The sequence below is a fragment of the Carettochelys insculpta genome, chromosome 1 (genome assembly GCF_033958435.1).
Source record: "Carettochelys insculpta isolate YL-2023 chromosome 1, ASM3395843v1, whole genome shotgun sequence".
NCBI classification, from domain to species: Eukaryota; Metazoa; Chordata; order Testudines; family Carettochelyidae; genus Carettochelys; species Carettochelys insculpta.
In genome coordinates this window covers 143,212,166-143,236,935 of record NC_134137.1, presented here as the reverse complement: position 1 = coordinate 143,236,935, position 24,770 = coordinate 143,212,166, and the positions used below count along the sequence as shown (strand labels likewise).

Sequence of the window (24,770 nt, the reverse complement as noted above, 5' to 3'; positions counted from 1 at the left end):
GATAGCCGAGAAAGCTCGACCAAAGAACATCTATAATTGCTTCATCGATTTTCAGAAGGCATTTGACAGTATAGATCTGAAAGTGTCTTGGGCGGTGTTGAAGTCCTACAGAGTGGATAGCAGACTAATACGGTTGTTGAGGCATATCAATGACAATGCGGAGGCAGGGGTGAGAGCATGCGAAGAGTTGGGAAGTTGGTTTAGAACGAGTAGATATATGAGACAAGGAGATCCGATATCACCGAGAATCTTCATCACACACCTAGAGAGAGCAATGGACAAGATCAAGGAAGAGGTAGAAGGGATATTGGTGCATGGGATGAGAATTAACAACTTAAGGTTTGTGGATGATATGGTTATCATCAGGGAAGATGAAGAGAAGCTAGCAAGAATGGTGCAGGTGCTAAACGAGGAAAGGAAGTGGTATGGACTGATTATGAACACTGATAAAATGTAAACAAGGGCATTTGGAGATAAGGAAATAGGAAGGAAAATCAGTGTAGATGGGATTGAACTAGAGAACATAGAGAAGTTCATGTATCTGGGGAACACCATAACATAGGTGATAATGAATGACTGGAAGAGAAAAATATTGGCATTCAAGAGGAGTTGTTATAGGAAGATCCTGAGAATAGCATGGATGCAGAAGGTCACCAGAAAGGAATTATATAAAAAGATACAGCTGAAAGAGAACCTACTGCAGAAGGTTATACAAGGGAAGTTACAGCAATTTGGGCATATTTGCAGAATGAACGACAAATGAAAAATCAAGACCCTCGTATTCGGCATATGGACTGATCAAATAGGAGAGGCAGACCCCACAGAGTTTGGGTAGATGATATAGTAGATTGGTGTGGAGCTAGTCTAGAGAAATTAAGCCAAACCACACTGGACAGGGATAGATGGAAGGAAATAGTGAAGGAGGCATCAGACACCAACGAGCGCTGAGCCCATTTCTGTTGTTGTTGATGATGATGGGGTGGGGAAGCTGCTGCTTGTCAATATTTCCTTTTCTGGAGCTCAGACTTGGTGGGGTGAGGAAGATAAGCACATGGAAGTACACTGAGACCACAGTCAGTGATCTGGACTCATATATGCCTGTGGGGATAAAATGTGTGGGATGACTGCTACATTCTTACAGTTTCATAATATTTATTTGGGCGAATTAAAAATATAGTTTATTGTCATATTACTAGCGGACCAATGGTAAACAAAGGTCTTTCGGTTCTAACTGTGAGAGAAATTTTTAAAAACTTACTCTTTTAGAAAACTGTATTTCACAAACCATTAGCACACAATAACTATGTCTACACTGGGACACTATATCGAAATAGCTTATTTCGAGGTAGCAAAATCAAAATAAGCTATGTTGATGCATAGCATCCACACATGATCCAGGGCTAGTGCCATCGATGTTCAACGTCAATGTAGGAAAACACTAAATCGAAATAGGCCCCACAGGGGAGCGCCTACACACAAAAGCATCCCCAATTGGAATAAGGGGTCTAGGAAAGCCTGCGGACAGGGTCACAGGGCGGACTAGCCTTTCCGGGGCAACAGCAAGCCGCTCCCTTAAAGGGCCCCTCCCAGGCACACTCAGCCTGCACAACATAGGTCTGCAGAGACCAACCACTCTCAGACCCCATGCACGCAGCATGGACCTGCAGCAGCAGCAGCCAGCAGCCCACATGGCCACCCCCGGGGCAGTGGCCGCCCTGCTCAGTGCCATGGAGGAGGCTGCCCAGCATCTCCTGGAAGATGAGCTGTCCTCCTTGGAGGATGAAGGAGGTGTCACAGACCACCATGTAGCCCTTCTGGCCTCCCCCTGCTGGGCACGCTGATGGCTATGGAGGTACCCCACCAGCACAGAGTGGTGGGAGCAGCTGGTGCTTGGGGAGTGGGATGACAACCACTGGCTCCAGAATTTCCGGATGAGCAGGCAGACGTTCCTCGAGCTCTGCCAGTGGCTCCCCCCTACCCTGTGGCACCAAGACACCCCATGTGGCTCGCCCTCACCATCAAGAAATGGGTCGGCATCGCTGTCAGAAAGCTGGCCGCTTCAGACAGCTACCAACCCTTAGGACAGGAGTTGGGTGTGGGCAAGGCCACCATCGGGGTTGTCATCATGGAGGTAAGGGGACCCCAGGGGGAGGGGAAGAGACGGGGGGAAGGGGGAGGGGGGGAGCCCAGGTGGATTCTGGGGGGAGCCCAGGGGAAGAGGGGATCCTGGGGGAAGGGCCAGGCACACCCTGCACACACCTCACAGGTGCTCATGTCCTCCCCCCAACCCCGCAGGTGGTTTGCACGCTGAACACTCTGCTGCTCCACAGTCTCATGCAGCTCGGGAATTGGATGCGGCCATTGTGGGGTTTGCTGGCATGGGGTTCCCTAACTGCTTCAGGGCACTGGACGGGATCCACATCCCCATCCGTGCCCCAGAGTACAGCGGAGGACACTTCCTGAACAGGAAGGGCTACCGTTCGGTGGTCTTCCAGGCCATGGTGGACAGCTGGGGCTGCTTCCTGGACATACTTGTTGGCTGGCCTGGCAGCACCCATGATGCCTGGGTTTTTAGGAACCCGGGCCTGTGCTGCCAACTGGAGGTGGGGACCTACATCCCCCAGTGGGAAATCCCTCTGGTGGACACCACCATGCCCCTCTGCTTTGTGGCGGATGCTGCCTACCCCCTCCAGCCCTGGCTCATGTCCCACTACACAGGCCACCTCAGCACCAGCCAAAAGGGGTTCAACACCTGCCTGAAGCATGCACGCCAGGTGGTTGAGAGGACTTTCAGCCGCCTCAAAGGCCGCTGGAGGTGCCTCCTCACTTGCCTGGATGTGGGGCTCCCCAATATCCCACAGGTTATAAGCATGTGCTGCGCACTCAACAATCTGGTGGAGAGAAAGGGGGAGGCTTTGTGCAGGGCTGGGCTGTGGAGGCTGGCACGGCCTACCCCCAGCCACCCACCGTCCCGAGTCGCCAAGCCAACCACGAGGGGATCCAGGTCTGGGAGGCCCTGCTGGCCCATTTTGACCAGGCTGCATGGTAAGCGCCAGCAGGACCAGCCTGGGGACCACCCACTGCCCCCCCACTGCCCACAACATACTACACTGCCCCCACACCCACGCCACTGTGCACCAAAGAGCACACAACACACACTTGTTTTGTTTTAAATAAACAGACCATTCTTGAAACCAAAAACAATGAACTTTAACGTGAATGGGGGAACTATGTAATTTGAGGGGGGGATAGCTACTAAAGGGGGATGGGACAAGGCAGCTGGAGTCGGGGAGGGAGGTGCCATCTGCTCGGTGAGATGCACGAAGGTCCTCATGAACGACCCCAAGCCTCCTGGCACTAGGCCAGCGCTCTCTCCTGCAAGTGGAGCTGGTGCTCCTCCACTTGCAGGCAGCATTCTGAAACCTCTACCTGATGCCGGAGGGTGGCGAGGACCTGGGGGTCAGTGGCCACCCGCGGCTGGCTCCAGCGGTGGCGGGTTCATCCCGGGTCTGGTCCCTGCTCCGCTGCCTGGCTGCCCCAGTGCAATGGCCCCAGTGGGCTGTCTGGCACAACAGACATGGCGCCCGTGCTTTCGAGGCCTTCAGATGGTGTGGCTGCGGAATAGAGCAGGGAAGAGCGGAGACAGCCGTTAAACTTGGCCCTGACCCGTGGCCCACTCCGCCCCACCCCTCTGCTGCTGGTTCCCCATTCCCTGTCCCCCAGGGATGATGATGGGTGTGGTTCCCCCCCATAGGTGACCTCTTTTCTGCTCCCCCCATCCCCAGGGATGGGGCGTGGCACAGTCCTGGGGGGCAGGTGCTGACGGGCTCTGAGGGATGTGCCACTGCTGTCCTGGGGCTGTGGTTTGGCTGGTCCATGGTGGGCCAGGGTCAGCTGGGTGTGTGGAGGGCCCTGGTCATGTCCCTTGCCCCCACCCCTTAACCCGGGGTGTGCACCTGGGGTACATACGTAATGGTCCGCTCCCATGGTCAGGGGACACCCAGTGTGTGGACGCCCTGCTGGAGCTGCAGGAGGGGAGGTTGATCAGGAGCCCTCTGTTGCTGGAGCCCTCCTCCTCCTCCTCCTCCACTGTCCCAGGGGTAGGCTCCTCTGAGGGTCCCTGGGGTGCAGGGCTGGCCTCCAGGCCAGACTTCGGCTCCAGGGCCTACTGGGGCTCGTCAGCCGAGGTGTCAAGGGTGGCCGGGGAAGAGGAGGTGTACTGGGGGCCCAGGATCTCCCTGAGCTCCCTGTAAAAGGGAAAAGTGTCAGGAGCAACCCCAGACCTGCTGGCCGTGTCCCGGGCCCTGGCGTAACCCTGCCGTAGCTCCTTGACCTTACTCCTGACATGGTCAGGAGCGCAGACAGGATGACCCTGGGCAGCCAGGCCCTCGGCCAGCCAGGTGAATGCGTCTGCATTCCGTCACTTGCTCCCTATTATCTGGAGCACCACCTCCTCGCCCCAAAGCACCAGCAGCTCCCAGATCTCTGTGTCTGACCAAGAGGAGCCCCGCTGCCTCTTCCCCCCACCAGCTGGACAGCTGTGACCCCTGGGTGCCCTAGGGGGGTGCCCTGCAGGTGCTCGGGGGGCTGGCTGGCTACCATAGGCACTGGGTGGGGGACTGGGGAGTCTGGAGGGTGTGCAGGCTGTGCACATGTCTGTGCTGCTGCCTGTACACTCTCAGCTTCCTGCCACAGGAAATCAGGGGGCGTGGAGCTTTAAGAGGCTGCTGCACATGGCAATCATAGAGCTCAGGGGCTGGACAGAGCATCTCTCAACCCCTCAGCTGATGACCGCCATGGAGGACCCCCCTATTTCGACATAGCAGGACGCGGATCATCTGCACATGCCCTACTTTGACGTTGGATGTCAAAGTAGAGCGCTATTCTTATCTTCTGATGGGGATAGCGATTTTGACGTCTCACCGCCTTACGTCAATTTCAACTTCAAAATAGCCTGCTAGTGTAGACAAGGCTAATGTGCATAAGCAAGAAACTCGTTGTCGGCTCTGTGTATCTTGTGCTGTTTAGTGCAAGTGTGTCTGGGAGGGGCCCTTTAAGGGAGCGGCTGGCTGTTGAGTCCGCCCTGTGACCCTGTCTGCAGCTGTGCCTGGCACCCTTATTTCGATGTGTGCTACTGTGGCGTGTAGACGTTCCCTCGCAGCGCCTATTTTGATGTGGTGCTGCGCAACGTCGATGTTGAACATTGACGTTGCCAGCCCTGGAGGACGTGTAGACGTTACTCATCGAAATAGCCTATTTCGATGTGGCGACATCGAAATAGGCTACTTCGATGTAGGCTTCACGTGTAGACGTAGCCCTAGAGACACTAGTCCAATCTCTGATCCCTGTTACATCAGTTGAAGAGCACATCTACACCTGCCATTTTAAAGTTCAAAAAATCCCTTTTTTGCACAAAACCAATCATCATGGGTAGGGATAACCTCCACTTGCCAATGACTTTTTGTGGTCAAACTCAGAAGTTTCACTGCAAACAGAAAGCCATCTCCATGAAAGGCATACTGTTCTTACAAATAGTATTTTTGCGGTGAAGTGATAGTGAAGATACATTTCTCCTGTGACACAGCTTTTGCCTTCCAGTGAATATCCCACAGAGCCTAGATGACCACTCTGGCCAGCAGCTCTGCTGCTGTGATGCCGGGTAAATAGACATCTGCCCACCCTGCTGTAAAGCCCTGAGAGCTATGAAATCCTCTTTCTGTTTCCTGGGCAAATGCTCTCTCATCATCTGGCCAGATGACAAGGGCTGCTCCACAGAATAAATGGCCCTCTGCTTGGAGCAATGCTGAGCCACTGGAGCTGATCAGTATGTCGGGAGGCTGTGCAGGGACCCAGGATGCTCTGCTATCACACACTCACACACTTGCCACAAGACCTATCCTAAGAATGGAGAGAGATGCACTGTAGGATAGCTGTCCTCAATATGCTACTCTCCTCAGTGATCAAAGTGTTTCAACTGAGAACATGGTATGACACCTGTGTAAGAACACAGATGAGTGCTTTTCTTTTACTAGTTCTGTCACCTGTGAAACAGCGCAAAAACTCTACAAGTGTTGTAACTCACTCTCTTTCCTACTGTTCTTGTTCACTGTACCACTAATTGAGATTCTAAGTTTTTTTGGGTCAGTAACTGTCTTCCTCTGTCTCCTTTGGGCTGTATAAAATGAAAATAATATTAAAACCTGATTCAACTATGTTCTAGCCCTGAGGTGGTTCATTTGGTTGAATAATTCAGTCCCTTTATACATAATAAAGAAGCAGATCATAGAGGGAAGAATATGTAGAGGGAAGCTATGAAGGGAAAGGTATTTAGACCCTCTCCAGAGGCTGCAGAAGTGAATAAGGGAGTCCTAGATTTGTGATGGGAGAAAGAGGAGCTGGTGACAACAGCAGTTGGCTGGGCTTGGCACATACCTTAACTACAATAGCTTACAATAGAAATGGGAAAGGTTGGCAGTGAGGCAAGAGAGTAGAGAAAGTAGTCCCTCCCACACTCCCACATCAAATATCTCCATTTCCCTGATTGTAGCCTCTTACCAGGTGTGGTTAGCAGATAGACACCTTAAGTGCTGGCTCCTCCTTTAAACTTTAATGATCAGTACCCTAAAAATAATTCTGCGTATGTTTCCACTAGAGAGTTTTGTAGACAAAACGGGGGTTTTCATAGAGCACCTACACACGAAATGCATTTTGTTAACAGAAACTGTCAGTAAAAAAAGCTGTGTAGACACTCCAGAGGGCCCTTTTGTCAACAGAGTGGATCAAAAGATCGATCTGCATTTTCAACAGAAGTTGTGTTGGAACATCTCTTCTGACAATAACTTCTGTAGATAGGTGCTTCCAGCATAGATGTAGCCATAGATCTGGGCACAGAGAATGCAGGCCATACTTACATGGAGGGAGACTGCCCAGAGAGAGTCACGCTGAAAAAGACATGGTAGTCATAGTGGACAAATCAACTGAATATGAGCTTCCAGTGGTACACTGTGTCCAAAAGGACTAACGCGATCCTTGAGTGGGATAAACAGGGGCATATTCAGTAGGAATAAAAGAGTTATTTTACTTTTCTACTTTGCACTAGTGCAACTGCTGCTGGAATAACTGCGTCCAGTTTTGGTGTTCACAATTGTTGAAAAATTATAAAAGGTTCAGAATGCAGCCAGGAGAATGATTAAAGGGTTGGGAAACATACCCTGTCAAGAAAGACACAAGGAGATCAATCTATTTATCTTATTGAAGATGTTAAGGGGTGACTTGATCACAATAAAAAGGCCAATATGCTGAATAAAAATGTGTTTGTAGAGGTTTTTTCACTGTAGGAGACTAAGATACGAAAAGATGCAATGGCTGGAAGTTGGAGCTAGGCTTGTAATAAGGTGCAAGTTTTTGAAGAGTAAAGGAGTATTTTAAGGGTGATCATTTGGTGAGTGGGGATAGCTCTGTGGTTTCAGCATTGGCTTTGTAAACCAAGGGTTGTGAGCTAACTCCTCAAGGAGGCCATTTAGGAGTCTGGGGCAAATAGATAAAAACATTAAAAAAATGTGAGGGATGGTGCTAGAGGGCAGGGGACTGGACTCAATGACCTCTTGAGCTCCCTCCAGCTCTATTTGATATGTGCATCTCCATAAATTTGAACAACTTGAAGGATTGTGGGTGAATTTGCCATCACTGAAAATTTCTAATTTGAGATTGGATTTTTAAAGGGTGTGGGCCATTCAAACAAGGACTAGCTCAAGGAATTCCTGTGGTTTTCAGTAAGCAGGGGGTCAGACTAGATCAGCAGTTCTCAAATGGTGGGTCAAGACCTCATAGCAGGTTGCAACCCCATTAAATGGAGTCAGCAGGGCTGATTTAGACTTGCTGAAACCAAAGGGTGAGCCTCACAACCCCTGGGGTCAAAACTGAATCCTGAGAGCTTCAGCCTGGATTGTGAGGGTCAGATTACATGCCCCTGGCTTGGGGCTGAAACTTTTGAGCTTTGCCTCTCATAACCCCAGGTAGAGAGGCTTGGATGGGTTCATGCTTCAGTTCCCCCTTCTGGAATCATGTAGTAGTTTTTGTCGTCAGAAGAGGGAATCAGAGTGTACTGAAAGTTTGAGAACCCCTGGCCTAGATGACTGCAGTTGTCCATTCTGACTTTATAACCTGGGATTCCATTAAGATCACTTTTAAAAAAGAGTCAGGATGCAGCCATGGCTGGGGCAGGTAGGGTGGCTAAAGGACGGCTTCACTTTCAGGAACCAGGTGAATGGCTACATTTCCACATGGAAAAGTTCTGTAGTGGTTTTGGATAGACCTTGATGTTTATTCTGCTAGAATAAATTCCTATGTCTCTACAAAGAGATCATCTCCCTGAATTGATTTCCACAGTAATTATACCTGGAAAGCATTTCCTTTCAGTTCCCCTGAATTTATACAGATGTGGCAGTGACCAGAATCTTGTCCATGCAAGTCACAAGTGAAAGTAAGCTTTGTCATTTAAGCTGGTTTAAAAAAATAATAAGAAGAAACCCATACTGCTCTATACAGGTTAGCATGGTAAGGAGCCTTTGCTCAAAACTGCAGGTGTGTTGCTGTTTGGGACTGAGGTGTGCTGGCAGAGCAGCATGAAGTAATTTGCATGGAACCCTCCAGCACTTAACGTTTTCACAGTTTTATGTGCACAGTTTCGCTAATTACTCCAATCTCAAAAACCCACTGAACAAGCTGAGAATTGTGGCAGAAGATGTGAGATAGCAAGATTAACATTCCAGAATAAAAGGACTCAGTTCATTGTGACATTTTTTTTCCACCAGACTACAGATGAGAGAGTACAACTGTCTGACATAAGACCCAGCAGGTGGTACCAGTTCCGCGTGGCTGCTGTTAATGTGCATGGGACAAGAGGCTTCACAGCACCCAGCAAGCACTTCCGCTCCTCTAAAGGTTTGTGATCATTTCCTTCATCTCACCCTCATCTTGGCTATACATGGGAAATTCTTAATGAGTGGGTTCTCTGTACTTAGTCATGAGCTTAAACAATGGCCCGGATTTCATTGCAGTTATTGGATAAGTTAAAAGTTAACAACACGGTTATTCTTTTATCTCTGAATTAATGAACCATCTTTCAGATTCATTTAACACTGCGGATATAAGAACAGAAGTTCTCCTGATCACATTATACTGAATGAAAAACACTGAAGAATTGTGCTTTCAACATATGCTGTTGCAAGCAGTTTCAATATTTGCTCTTGTCATAGGTGATATATTCCTGCCTTTTGATGGACAAACAGTATCCCATACTTTTGTTGTCTGTGTTCAAGCAATTACACCACCAGTATTTTGACTTAGTTCTGCTTCTCTGTGCATGCCTTTTCACCTTCCAGCAGGGATCATAAGGTCTTTGCTACCCTCAAAAACATAAATATGCTGCAGAGGTTTTACTGACATGCTAGTAAGGCCAAGGTATATGCTAGAAACTTTTGGTAGTATTGTAGTGTTGGCTGAGGACATATTTTTTGCAACATTTCTACATCAGCAAATTTCCTAGTGCAGAGGTATATGCACTGTCACAAAAGTGCCGCTATAGTTTATTTTCCTTGTGGAACTGCAATAAACTATACTGCTATGGGCATGTTTTCTGGCATAACTGCCTCTGCAATAGGATTTTTCTGTGGAGCTATAACGGTGTAGTTGTACCAAGAGACCTTATCTAGTGTAGACTAGGTCTCACAGTCATGCCATCTCATCCACAGGAGTATTTATGTTAGGGCAAGATGCAAATGTCTGTCAGCAGCAAATTACTAGTGGGCAGGGCAGCAGTATCTTGGTCTGGTCACCGAAGGAATTTTTTTCCTCTGGAACAGCAGATATAACATGTTGACTTTTCTCTGAGTATGTTCACATTTCCTCACACCACACTTCAATGATATGTTTGGATTTTGGTAGTGTGAGGCAAGTACTCTCTGTGCATGCAGTTTGAAGCTGTAATGGTGTAGATACATTGCATGGCGTTTTCATGAACAATTTGTAGTAAGTTTTAATATGTTTCTTCACTCCATTGTGTGGTAACCCCAGGAACATCTGGCCCTAAATGCCCACATTGAAAATGACCACATTTTAGATAGTTGGAGCTTCCTATTTTCTGCAGACTATCCATCTGCCTCTCCGTGGTACTTGCATGTACAACCTACTATCCATGAATGCTTTGCTGACAGAAAGTCTTCAGAATTCTGTGACAGAAACAACTAAAGCCTGGAGCAATTTTTATATTCTGTTATAGAGGAAACTAACACTAAATAACTGGCATGTTTATAACAACAAAAAGTATAAACAACCTCGTTGAAAAGGATACTGTAACCATCACAAGTAACAGTTTTCAAAGCTAAATTGTAGCCCTTAAAAATGACTGTTAACTGCCAGGCAAAAAGTACAGGCTAAACCTCTCTAAGGCAGCACTCTCTCATCTGGCAGCATCCATAATCCTGCAGGATTTTTGTTTTGTTTCCAAAAAGTTTATTTACAGCCAACAGTTCTGGCTCCCAGTGTTCTATGCTGTTATTTAGTTGCAATTTACCCTTAAATTTCTTCTAAGAGTCCATAAGGAGTGGAAGTGTTGGTAATGCTGCTAGACAATACCGACCTCCCATGGTGTGGCAAATTCTTTCGTTTGGCATTTGTCTGGTCTGAAGGGTGCTGGACTAGTGAGGTTCAGCCTCTAGAAAGTAGATAATCAACTCCATAGCCAAATTCAGCTCTCTTCAGGAGTTTATACAATTATTTTAGGGAGCTGTTTGCTCTTTCTGTGGCTGTGACAACATCTGTGCTATATTTACAAGTCCAGCAAGATGAAACATGTCTAGAATGGAATACTTGTTACATAATCTTTGTGTCCAATGAGATGTTCAGCTATTGGGTATTTATTCTGAAATATTTGAGGTCTCCTTCTACAAGAAAGACAAACGTATAGCACCATGATCAGATACAACAATAGTACCAATGCCACAGTCAGTGACAGAATTCATCAGTTTTTGTGCCACTAGGAAATAATTCAATATTGAGTGAGCTGCAGGGAAAGAATAAACACACACCCAAAACAACCACCACCCCCTGCCCTCCATAGTCTCTGACTGTAGGATTCCCAGTCTTATCACATCCTATATGTACATACCTATAAGTATATGATGACTATTAGTGGTATCATATGAAGATGGAGAAGATTTACCGAGGACTGGATCTAGAGTGTAATTGACTCTCCAACTACAATAATAGTCTGGCAGTGCTCAGAGCTTTAGTTTAAAAGGAAACAAGAAGCTGAGAGGCCTACCCAATCTTCATTCAGTTTACAAGCTTCATGTTATGTCAGATGTGTCTTCTGCAGCCTGACAATGGGATCATTCTCTTTTTAGAGCACTGAGTATTTTTTGGTATCTTTCCCTTTTAATTGGGTTGCTAAAATCCTTTATATTCCAGGAGAACACATTTAATTATTAGAGCCATCACTGTTAAAATTTACTGGGTAACATATACAGCACAATTTCTTGAGTGGCAGACACCTCTAAGCAGCACAATATTTATAATAAAGGACTAAGGTGTCCCTCCACAGTACCTATTCTACAAGAGATGGAATGAAATTTCTAGTATGAGACATGAATTGTATGGCAGTGGAAAGAGAAATTAAGTAAGTGAAATAGTATGGAAAAGATAGCGGAAAGAGAAATACACATCAGTTCCTGAATGGGGCAGGCATGACTCACCACTGTGGTGCCTCCTAACGGTCACAGGGTAAACCCAAGCCCACAATACCCCCATTGCATCAGTGACCCACTGCCAGTCTTCATCTGGCCCCTTACCTCAGGGACAAACTGCAGCCTGAAATAGTCACTATCATTGGCAAGGGGTTGGACCTCCTGCCTTCCATTGCCCTGGCTGCGTCTCTACTGCCCTACTATCCTCAGGCCTTGTCTGAAGCCGTGCAGTCTGGGGCTTGTGTAGCTAGAGCTCCCCTAGCTTACCTTGCCTTTCCCCAGCATGGTTCTGTGTGTGGTCCCCAGCTCCAGCAGGCAGCTAGATCCCTCTCCCTCCAGGACTGGAGCAAGTGTTTGTATTTGCCTTGGCCTACCATCTTTTCTATACAGCCCTCCTGGGATCTGATTGGCTGCCGCAATCCTTCCCCCTGCTTGGCTCCCAGGACAGCCTTCTCCTGGCACTGTTTTTAATTCTTTCCCACCAAGAGAGGGAGGGACAGTTTGTCAGTTCAAGCATTGCCCTTGTGACCCCAGGGTTATGAGCTTGATTGCAGAGGGGGGCATTTAGGGGTCTGGAGCAAAGTAAAAGAATCTGCCAGGAATGGTAATATAGGTCCTGTTGTGAGTGCAGGGGACTGCCCTTAATGATGTTTTAAGGCTTCTTCTAATCCTATGAGGTAAGCATATCTCCATATTTAGCACAGGGCAACCACACTGTCACAGTACAACAGAGATAAAAGAATCTGTTTAAACAACTCAGAAATACACACAACCTGCAGATTATGCTGGACCATCCTCCTACCTCTAGGAAATGTTACTACAATAATCACCTATTATCAATAGACTCCTTATCAATTAGTCCACAAAGAAGCACCATTTTATAAAGCAACAATGTTAGATTAGATTAGATTAGACTTTCTGTTGAAATTCCTTTCCCATGAATTAAAGTACTACAAAGTAAATTGATCATAATTCTTTCGCCTTTCAACTTGAGCATGAGAGGAAAAAAATAAAAAAAAAAAAAGACAAGCCCTAACATTAATGTGAACCAGTGCCTATCAACTTTTTAGAGCAGCGACATAAGATCTCACAGGGCAATACATGAATTCTGTATAGTTGGATCATTCCATAGATGTCTCCCCTGCTTCCTGAGAGGAAATAAATGGTAATGTGTTCTTACCACTGTTAATATGGAGTGTATTCATGTATTTAATAAAATACTTCACGTCCAACTTTCTGGCTAATGGCTTTGTTTGGTGAAAAAGCTGGCCTCCTTGTTACCACATTACAGGCATAATCGTGAGAAAGCAGTACTTTAATCGCTGCCTCCCCTCACAAGAGCTCCTTTTTCCTCTGGATTTCTGCATGATAAACTCCTTCTTGGTAAACTTCAGGAATTGCACAATCGATGCTCTAGGCCAGGGGTGTCCAACAACCTTTTTTCATCAGGGGCACGTGGCAATTTTTTTACATGTTCTGGGGGCCAAACACAAAATAGCCCCCTAACCCACTGCCCAGGCTTTGTCCCTCTCAGCCCCAAACCTGCTCTCAGGATTAAATCCCTTGCAGGCCCCCACCTGGGATTAATTTACCTTACACAGTAGCTTCAGTTGCTGCTACCCCCTACTCCATCTTTACCAGGCTGCAGTCTACTACTTAGCATGGCTTTATGACTCTCCCCAGCCTTCTAAGTCCCTCCCCCACCTGCCTGTTTTTATAAGTACTACCTGTTTTGTGTGTGTGTGTGTCTGTGTGTGTGCATGTGTGCGTGCAATTGTTTTTTCAGTTAAAGAGTTCAGGTGTGGCCAATGTGAACACCTTAAGGGATTGTGCCACAGAACTTTAAAAAAAAATCGTTCCTGAAGTACCGGTGTTCTGGAGAAGAGAATGCCCAGCTCTTTGGCACAAGGACACTTTACCCAGCACTTAGCACCGTGGGGTCCTGGGGTCATCACTGGGTTAGTAAAATACAAATAACTATCAGAATGATGATCCCCTGTAGAGCTGATTTAGAAACTTTGAATTTTTGAACTTTTTTGCCATCTTTTGCTCATCGGAGCAACTAAAATGCCCCAAAACTTTACAATCTGTAGCTCCAGAGGCAATGGGACCATGTACTAGGGAGAGAAAAGTCTCTGCTGTACAGCATTGGCCAAGAGGCAGCTCATCTTTATCTCATGTGGTAGAGCACAGGGCTTTAACCCTTATGGTTACAGCTTCATTTCTTCCTGCTCATGAGCTGGGCCTATTGGTGTTACAAATACATTTTATTCACAAAAAAGCCACTTTTTTTTCTGCTCACCAGTCTGTGCCACTAGGCTCTGGAATGGGAAGGAGAAAGCCTCCTTGGGAAGCAGAAATCCATGTGCTCCATTATTGAGTGCGTGCAGGGAGCAGGAGATTGCAGAAGCTATTTGTGCCCAGCCCAGCTCATGTGAATATTCAGTTGCCTGGCTGAAAGGTGGCTGGTGCTGTGACTTGCTTGTCTGTGACTCAGTTTGCAATTCGCTTACACAGAAGTAACAAAAGTGCATATGGGTCATCATTTGGAGGTTCTGCCTGCACTATTAACCTAATCCAGCTTTTTACCTAATGGAGGTTTAGCCTCTGAAGAAGAGGGGCTGCACTTGACTGGAGTGATCAACATTAAACATTGAGAAGTACTATATTTATTTTTTAAGCCTATTCCCAGATTAATGTGCCATTTTCTAAGAAGAAAAAGACTATCTGGGGGTCATCAAACACTCACACAGACAACTGAACACCTAACCCCGCTAGAGTTTTTTTGTCTTCAGCAAGATGGCAGTTACTTGTGTGCACGGCATAAATTACCACGAAAAAGGAAGCAGACAACATTGTTTTCACAGCACATTAGTACCATGCTGGATGTGATTTCATGCATACATTACTGAGTGTTAGTAAAACCAGAACAGACACCCACTCCCAGCAATAAAACTCTTTCTGTTGCTCCTATGAGACCAATGATTTTATACACTGTTGCACAGCTGGTTTGTGTGTGCCATTTCTAATGGGCAAAGCTGATCCTCTGCATATGCTTTGGAACTGTTTAATAGCTAGAAACTTGTCTGTGATGCAGCTTCAACAGTTTTGTAAAGACTTAGACATAATGTTTGAAAGACAGTGTTTGGTGATCCATTATATATTTATGTGTGTGTAAAGAGAAAAAGGATCTTAAATTGCAACCAAACGTGCTCTATCACAATTCAAAGGGAAAAAAATTGAAGTTCTAGTGTGTAAAGTGAAGTTATGTTTATGTAAAATGAAAAAGGATCTTAAATTACAACCAAACTTGCTCTGTCATAATTCAAAAGGAAAATTCCAGGTTCTAGTGTTGTTTTTTTTCCTCTGGCACACAGTACAATTCATGTATTCATTATACTCCTTAACGTTAAGCAGTTGCCAGCTTGTGATGAAGAAATGGTTATATTTTGGTAATGAATAAATGGATCCCTATGCGTAGTTTGTATATTGGTTTGTGAAGGTTTGTAAAGTGCTTTTGGATGCAAGATTTTTTTTTCACTATATTAAATACAGTTCATGCAGCAATTCACTTGGTTTAAATTATCCAGTACATTGGGGAGTGTGGTGGTGAGGATTTAAACAGTAAGGACTGCTTTGGAGAGGATGTAGGGACGAAGATTTGCATGTGAAGGCAGAATAACCAACAACACAGGAATTTAATTCCTTTGGGATTACACAGGCCAGATATGGTGCAGAGAAATGCAGTATTTGTTCAACATGTTGTGACAGTGACATCAACCTTGACCTAATGAAGCTCTCATTTCTAGGAGTGAGAAGTGATTTACTTGTCAGGTTGTTTAGCCCACAACTATTTCCAGTCTGAGGACAGGTCTGTAGGCCAAATTCAAGTACTGCATATATATATATATGTGTGTATATATATATATATATATTACTTGAGCTACAGTATCAACCACAAAAGAAAGAGTTGCAAACAGTGATATCAGTCTTTCTGCAGCCAGAATATTTGATTGTGCCCTCAAATGAGCACATGACTATGAAACAATAGTAACAATAACAAAGGTGTGCATTTGAGAAAATAGCAGCAGCAGCAGCCTCTATTGCAAAACTAGAATTATAAAATAGCTTCATCTTCCAAAAAGGTATCAAGAGAAATGCACCCATCTAATTATATTGAAGGTGATTGGTAAAAGAGGTTTATGAAATGTAACAGTAAGGTAATAGGTTATCAGCACTGTAGTTATATTAATCCGTGATTTGTTTCCATAGGCCTATATAAGGCAGCAACAGTTCTCTCAAGCTTTTGAAGAATTTTCATACAAAATTTCTCTTCCACGAGCATTCACTTTGATTCACTAACTAGCAACCTGTAGACGCACACACAATGATGTAGTAAACAGCAAAAGAAATAATTTTAAAAGGAAAGTATTATCAAATAATTGAGGAACAAATTATTAGAGAACATTCTGGTGGGACTATTTCAATCTTAATTCTGTATAATCAGAGGTAACACATGGGGAGTTTACAGAGAGCCACATGCACTCCTCAGCACCTACCACCCGCCCCCATGCTCACCATCAGCACCTCACTACTTCCTGTGCCTGTACTTCCCTAGAGCGGAGTGGTCCAAGATTAGAGGCGGATCAGCAGAGGAGGCGGAGCAGGGCTGGGAAGAGGGTGAGACATCAGTGGAGCAGGGATGTGAGGGAGAGGGCAATGGATGGTGAGGGGATGGGACATAGGTGCAGTGGGGCTGGTGGTCCCCCCACCAGAATCCCTGCACTAGTCACCTCTGTCTTTATTGATGTATAAGAAGTTTGTTTTACATAACAATTTATTTCTGTTCCCAGCATCCTGTGTCTGGTTTATCCTCTCTTGGTTCTGAGTTGTGACATTTTTCTGTGAGATAAAAACATTTTAAGTCAGAGAAAAGTGGGAGAGTCCCTCATATGTGGAGTTTCATAGAGGTAGTTTTATTAGTTGTAGTGGTGATGAGAGTCATAGAAACAGTGCTTCTTTAGTGTCAGTACTTGCCAGCACTGACTACTGGAACCTCTGCAGTCCCAGCCATGGGGTTGTTTGGGGGTAGGGCTGGGGATCTGGCTGAGTACCAGCACCACCTCTCTCTCTCTCTCTCTCTTTTACAAAAAGCAATGCATAGAAATATCTATAAATAAAATTGTGTACTAGTATTTGCATGTAAAGATATGACACTAAGGAATGATACGTAAACTTTAGATAAAATGGAACAAATCCTCTGGTGATGTAAATTGTCATAGCGTCATTTAAGTCACTGGAATGATGCCCATTTGTACCATCTGGAATTGTGCCCCTACATCACAATCTCAATAAATATTCCCCACCTCTAGGCAATATTTTATGGCTTTTCTCCAAACAGACAGTAGTCATATTGCTTTCAGCCTGCTAATCTGTCTTCCCAGGGTTTATTCTAGTGCAGTGGAGTCTCAACATTCGCGAGGGTTCCGTGTTGAGAACCCTCGCAAATGTTGAATTTCATGAATAGCTTCTGCCTGGATTCCAGCTGCTGGGGCTCCTGCCTGGAGCCCTGGGAAGACATGGCTGCCAGCACGCCCTGCCTGGAGCCCTGGGGAAGCTACAGCTGCCAGTGCTCCTGCCCAGGGCCCCAGGGAAGTGGCAGCTGCCAGTGCTCCTGCCTGTGGTCCCAGGGAAGTCTTGGCTGCCAGTGGTCCATGCCCTAGAGCCCCACCGCTCATGGTCACTCTCATATCATTGAATTCCTGAACCTTAGGTTCACGAGTGTTGAGTCCCCACTGCATTCCAAACTTTTAAACAAGTTCAAACAGTGCTATATATTTGAAAAAGTCACCAGTCTAGAAAAAATGTTATTTCTTTCTCCCTCAAAAGTGAAATCTCTTCCCTCCCACCCCCAAAATAATCACCCTTTGAGAACAGGATGATTGGAATGAAAACAGGACACATTTATGGTGATTTTTTCAAGATGACAAATTAGATACACAAAAGAGAAAATATGTTGAAAAAATATGTGGTGGTGTCATTAATTGTGGTTGCTGATTAAGCAAGGTGACAAATTCCTTAGGAAAAATTTTTTTTTTCTGAGAACAGGGGCCAAGATCCTCAAAGGAGTTTAGTCACTGCAGCTAAGCCTCAGCATTCTGAATGAGTTTTTATGGAAATCTGAGGAATGGTGTTCACATTCCACTTTAGCTAGAGAACAGCTCTGGTAACATCTATTCTCATTCAGCTCCTCACTCCTTGTCAAACACTTTTTTATCACAATGAATGAACTGTTGGACTGCTGGTTTCTGGTAAAGTCAGAGCAATTGTTACATGGAATAGCAGAATTGTCCGCCAACATACTGTTAAAACAAAAATAACTTGCATGAAATCCTGACTTATTCATCTGCATCAGTGGGGGCCTCAGGATCACCCTATATGTTTTCAATGATGAAATGAAAAAAACAATAGAGACATATCCAGGTTTCCTGAAAAAAGTTTCCACCACACTAGTAGGTTTCATGAGAAGAAAGATACACAGTCACTTTACAGGCTGGAGCATGTTCAGTTCCAGGTACCAGGCACTTTTCTGTACATTACCTGCAGTCTTCACCCGGCTAGAAGAAGCAACTTTATCCAACTGGGAAGGGAAAGTCACATCTTCCCAAAGAGGGACACAGCACTTGCTTCTAGCCCTTAATGATCATATAGTAACAGATTTTAGAACTGTCAGCATTTAACATCTGGGTTATATCTACCCTAGCCCCCCGCTTTTCAAAAGGGGGATACTAATGAGACACTTTGGGATATGCTAATGAGGCATGGCAAAGACTACTCAGCATCTCATTAGCATAATGGCAGCAGTGGCACTTTGAAAGTATTGCTTTCAATCGCACGTGGCTCAGCTACATGGGGTCCTTTTGAAAAGGACCTCTCACACTTTGAAGGGAATAAGGGGATTTTGAAGTGTGCAGGGTCATTTTGAAAAGGACCCCATGTACAGGAGCCGTGCGCGATTGAAAGTGTCACTTTTGAAGTGCCATGGCCACTATTATGCTAATGAGGTGCTGCATATTCATTGCAGTGCCTCATTAGCATATCCCAAAGTGTCTCATTAGCATCCCACTTTCAAAAGGGGGGGGCGGCTAGTGTAGACACAGCCGTAGAGACACAAATGAGTCCTCTACAGTTGCATTACAAAATGAAGCCAACTATATTAACAGATAAATGGATAAAAATAGCCTCAATAATTTGTTTTTGTACCCTGGAACTTGCAAAGACATGCTATTTAAAATGATTCTTCTGAAAAATATACACAATGGTGTCGTATTGTTTAACTGACATTCCCATGATATCATCTGCATAATTCACCCTTGGCTTTGGCATCCTGGGCAGTGTAACAGGTTGACACACACCCCTGCCAGAGCACCTCCTGTTGGTTGCTTGGGAATAAGCTCTTCCAGCGCAGGAGTTGCGTTTTCTGGGGTTGTCTCACCTGCCATTACCTGCTGCATCTACCTCCACCATGTCCACAGTGTCCCTTCTGATGATAGCACACATTAACAGTGCCCACTCCTGAGTTCCTCCCCTTCGGGAACCAGCTACCTGCCAGGTCCACCACTCATGTCAGTGACTCACTGCAGTTATTATTCTGGTCCTTCCTTCCCTCCCTTGAAGTGCCACTGCTGCCATTTTGCAATCTGAATGAGCCACTTCCATCATTGGCCAGGCAGGTGGTGGGTGGGGTGGCTCTGCTGCCTACTCTTCACTCCCACCACGCTCCGGCCACCTCTCATGAGCCTAGTACTCTCTCATGTACCTGTACCAGGGCCTCAGCCTGAGAGCTGGTCAAACCAGAGCTACCCCAGCTCTTTGTGGTACCTCTCTCTATCCCTCCAGAGCTGGGGAGAGACTGAGCTCCCTCTGCCCTGCACCCCATCTTACGCAGCTCAGCCAGATCCTTCTTGAGCCTCCTTCCAATTGGCTCCTGGCTCAGCTGTCTTCCAGGGTTCGAGCTATGAGCAGTCTGCTGCAGCCCCTGACTGCCAGGTGCCCCGCAACAGGCTGTTGATTCTGGAGGCTTTCCAGGAGGCATTCACCCATGGAACAGAGTGACCCCTCCCTGGGCATCCCCTGCAGGCTCCCTTGGCGCCCGCAGCCCCACCCATCCTCACCACAAACCCTCCCACCCATTCACCCTTCACCCCGTTCTCCCCAAATAATGAGGGACACAGGGGTGTTGTCAAAAATAAGGATTGTATGTATATATATATAAGACACCTAGAACTTAGAGAACCAAAACCAATGTATATGAAACCACTAGAACCTGCAGGACGGTAAACGAATGCATAGAAACTATATGGAACTTTGTGTAACAGAACAGAAACACTAGACCTCTGGAAAGTTTGGAACTATAAGCATGTTGGGACAGGGGGTGTGGGCCATGACAGGGGCTGGGGGCTTCACTCCTCCAAGGAGGTGGAGGGCCATGAGACACAGTCATAGCAGGAGCCCCTCTCCCCCAGGTGCAGGGTCCCCATTGGGGCTGGGATGGGCTGTGGTCACAGTGAGGTAGGGATGTGTATGGGGGAAGCAGCAGGATCGGCCTCAGTCAGGAGTGAGGGGCTGCTTCGTTGGGGCCCAGCCTGGCCATGATCCAGGCTGCGAGGCCCTGTAAGGTGGCAGGGGGGAGATCAGGCAGGAGCAGGGCAGTGAGGGCATCATGGGTGTGGGGACAGTGGGAGGGGCAGCACGGGGCTGGCGGGGGCAGCTTGATGAGGGCCATGCACACTGTATGCAACATGCCCATCACATTTGTCCACATCTCCCTCCGCCAGGCCAGGTTGGCCTCCTCCAGTGCCATCTGCCACTCCACCAGGGTGTTCTGGTGGTGGAGAATGGCCATGTCGGTGGCAGCCTCATCCTCCCACCCGCGCTGATGTGCCTTCCCTCTGTGGGCCCACACAGGTGCTGGTGGTGCGGGTGGCATGGCCCTCTCCACCAGCCCTCTCAGACTTGGAGGCACCACCTCCTAGATGAGGCTGGCTGGCCCCGGGCTTGTGCCGGGGCTCACCCTGCCCTTTGATGGTGCAGCGGGAAAGGAAGGAGGGGAGAAAGGCAGCATGTCAGTCCCACAGCCCAGCACTGGGAGCTGTGCCCCCTGCTGCCTATGGGCATCTACCCCCACCCCTGGGCTGAGGGACATCGATGTACCAGGACTGGTGACATATGTTCCCTGCCTCATGGGCCATGCCACACATGGCTTTCATGCAACCTCGTGGATGGGGCTGAGTGTTGCAGAGCCCCCTGCCCTCTCAGGGAATCGGCTTGCATGAGGTGGGGAGGGAGGGTCATCCGGGCACAGGGAGAGTCTCTGAATGTGTGGCAGATGTTCCAGGTGCAGCCTGGCCCTTCCTGCTGCCCCGCACACAAGTGTGCAGGTCACAGCACTGTCCAGGGGGCGGGGATTCTGGTTTTCACTTGCAGCTGTGCCCACACTTCCAGGCCACCTTGGGACATGTCGGGGGGGTGCTCCCCCACTCCCACTGCCCCGGAGAATGCAACACACCAGGCACTTACCTGAGAGTCCCCTGGGGATTCCAGGGGATGTCTGGCTGGAGGGTGCGCAGCTGGAAGATCCAGAGGGCACCGCAGTCACAAGGGTCCCATCCACGGAGTCATCTTTGGATGGGACCTTGTATTCCAGGTCTGGCTCCGGCATGCTGGCCCGTCTGGATGGTCCCATCTGGTCCCTCTCCAGATCCGGTTCCTGGATCTGGTTCCTCTAGGGCTGTTGTACCCAGGAAGGCAAGGCGTGTGGAGCTGTCCTCTCCAGCAAGGAGCCCATGCATATCCTGCTAATATAGGCAGTTGGTTGGTGGCTGACCCACCCACCTGGCGTTGTCCTAGGCCTGCACGTAGGCCTGCCTCAACTCCTTGACCTTCCACTGGACCTGGTCAGAGGTCCAGGCAGGGTGGCCTGAGGCAGCCAGCCCGGTGGCCAGCTGGGCATGGGGGGGCATTCCACTGCTGGCCGGTTGTGACCTGGAGGACCTCCCCCTTATGCCAGAGTCCCAGGAGGTCCCAGAGCTCTTGCTCTGTCCAGGAGGGAGCCCTACATTTGGGGCCCCTGGCGGGCTTCTGTGACCCCTTCAGCTAGCACCTTGGGGGATCCCTGTGGCCTATGGGGCAGCTGGCTGGCCAACATTCTGTCTCTGGTCCCTGCAGGAGTGGCTGTGAGGGTGTGGGGCTACAGGACTTCCCTCCTTGCTGCCTCCACACTCAGCTCCCTGCCACAGGTTTTCTGGGTCCCTGCAGCTTTAAAAGCAGCTGGCCGCAGGGAGCATAGAGCTGCACTAGTGTTGGACAGGGCATCCCCGTGTGCCAGCTGGCTGGCACCATGGAGGACTGCTCTTTCAAAAGAGCAGCCCACGGAGCTTCTACACACACTTTTTTTTCTGAAAGATCCTTTCAGAAGGAGATGCTCTTCCTGATCCAGGAGCGGAAGACCCTATGAAAGAAGAGCCACATTCTTTCAGTTTTCTCTTGAAAGAGCACATTTTGTGTGTAGATGCTTCATGGGAGCTTTCAGAATAATCCTTTCTTTGGCAAAATCTTTTGAAAGAGCTTGGTAGTGTAGATGCGGCCATTGGGCCTTGGAGCACATCCAGGGCTCATGCTGATGAAACATTTATTGCTTCTCACACAATCACACAATATACAAATGTAGTAGGCATCCTTCATTCTGCATAGGCTATGGATCGCGCCCTTTATAGTTTCAATTGAGGATTTCATTTGCAGCGTCGTTGTGACTATAAAGACCCACACGAGAGTGACAGTCCTTGCTGCATCTCTTGCAGATGTGGTGGGTGTCTGGCAAGTCCTTATTGTGCTTTCTGTGCACTCGCTTCTCCTCTGCTAGCTGTCTGATCTTCATCTCGCCCTTCTGAAGGCCCTTGTGTAACCCCTGCCTCCATCTGCTGCGGTCATCTGCTAGTTCTTCCCAGTTGTCCAGCTCGATGTCTACCTCTCTGAGGTTTCTCTTGCAGACATCTTTGTAGCGCAACTGGGGGCGTCCAGGAGGTCTTTTGCCAGAGGCTAGCTCACCATACAGGATGTCTTTTGGAATCCTTCCATCGTTCATCCTGTGGACGTGGCCAAGCCAGCGGAGTCGACGCTGCCTGAGGAGGGTGTGCATGGTTGGGATTCCAGCTTGCTCGAGGACGGCGGTGTTGGTCACTCTGTCCTTCCATGATATTCCAAGGATGCGCCTGAGGCAGCGCAAGTGGAAGACGTTCAGCCTCTTTTCCTGGCGGGCATACAGGGTCCAAGTCTCGCTGCCATAAAGGAGGGTGCTGAGGATGCAGGCTCTGTAGACTTGCATTTTGGTGTGAGTGTACAGCTTGTTGTTATTCCACACTCTCTTGCTGAGTCTGGACAGAGTTGTGGCCGCCTTTCCGATCCTCCTATTTAGCTCAAAGTCCAATGACAGGGTGTCAGTGATGGTGGACCCAAGGTAAACGAACTCGTGGATGACCTCTAACGTATAGTTGTCAATGCTGATTGATGGGGATTCAGCAACATCCTGACCGAGTACGTTTGTCTTCTTTAGGCTGATGGTAAGCCCAAAGTCCTTGCACAATATGTAGTTACAAATAGATAGTTAAAACTCGAAGTCAATCAAAGATTTCTCCTGAATAACAAACTCAGAATTTAGCCCATAAGACACATATCATGAAACATAAATTTATGAACCATATATTTTAAATTAATTTCAATACTTTTTCTTGAGATATGACATTTGTCATGTACAGGTCGTTTTAACAAATGTAGAAAGTAGATAATAAATTAGAGCACATGCCCTGATATTAGTTTAAGATTAACTAGGGACATGTATCACACCTCGTAGCTCCCCCAGTGCAAGTAGCTAGATGAATTATGTACTTAAGAGGAAGGCAGTGGATTTTTAAGATAGGGAAGTGACGATAGCGGCAACACTTTACCTGAGGGAGAAAAAGGAAACTGGTTTCCAAGAGAGCTGAAAGATTTTGAGCAAATGTGAAGAAGTGAGGAATCCTTATTTCTACAGAAAGTCAGATTGAATGGCCAGAATCCAATAAACTCAAGTAAGCTTAGTAAATTTTATGACCAAAAATTAGGTTGTGTAGACTATGTGAGGAGCAGCCATCATTATTTGGAATTTCTTTTTAGTAACATCTATAAATTGCTTGTTATTTTAAATCTGCTAATCTTAAATAGGAGGTGCTGTCCTTATTAATTGTGATCATGCCAGTTTGCATCCCCTAACTGACGGAATTTTTCAGTGAGACCATTTATCATGAGGATTATCTGATGAACTTTCTGTGCCTGGAAAGTTCATTTAACAGCTCATTTACCATTATAAAAACTCTCAGGTGAATCATGCAGTAAAGTAATGTTTGGTGTCTCTTTTACACACCTTCAGCTTTATTTCTGGTAATAAGTGGTGGTTAGTTTGAACTACAATTCAAGCACAAAATGAATCTTTTCAACCATATTCTTTTGTTATAAGCAAATAATACAGCTTAATATTTGGCAAAATGTGTTATTCTAGATCAGTGGTTCTCAACCTTTCCAGACTATTGTGCCCCTTTCAAGAATTTGATATGTGTTGAGTACCCCAAACTTTCATTCTCCTTAAAACCTAGTTAAAAATCAGACATAAAAATACAAAAGTGCCGCAGCATACTATTACTGAAAAAATGCTTACTTTCTCATTTGGAATATAAATATTATATTTCAGTGCACAGCAGTGGTTCTCAGTCTTTTCAGACTACTGAACCTATCAGGAATCTGAATTATCTTGCATACTCTCAGTTTCACCTCACTGAAAAAATTACTTGCTCACAAAATGAGACATAAAAATATGAAAGTGTCACAGCCTGCTGAAAAAATGCCAATTTTTTCATTTTTTACTCTAAAATTATAACTTGACTCGATCAGAATATAAATCCTGTATTTACATTTCACTTGTGAACCCTGTCTGAA

General features: G+C 46.8%; 1 protein-coding gene across 2 annotated transcripts in view; it reads left to right on the top strand.

The window, feature by feature from the left end:
* ANOS1 (anosmin 1) overlaps window positions 1-24,770 on the top strand; it is a 226,444-nt gene that overhangs the window by 138,190 nt on the left and 63,484 nt on the right. For both annotated transcript variants that reach the window (XM_074983339.1, XM_074983338.1), the window contains exon 6: window positions 8,814-8,943. In XM_074983339.1, coding sequence (XP_074839440.1) covers window positions 8,814-8,943 — 130 coding nt within the window. The remainder of the gene's footprint in view (window positions 1-8,813; window positions 8,944-24,770) is intronic.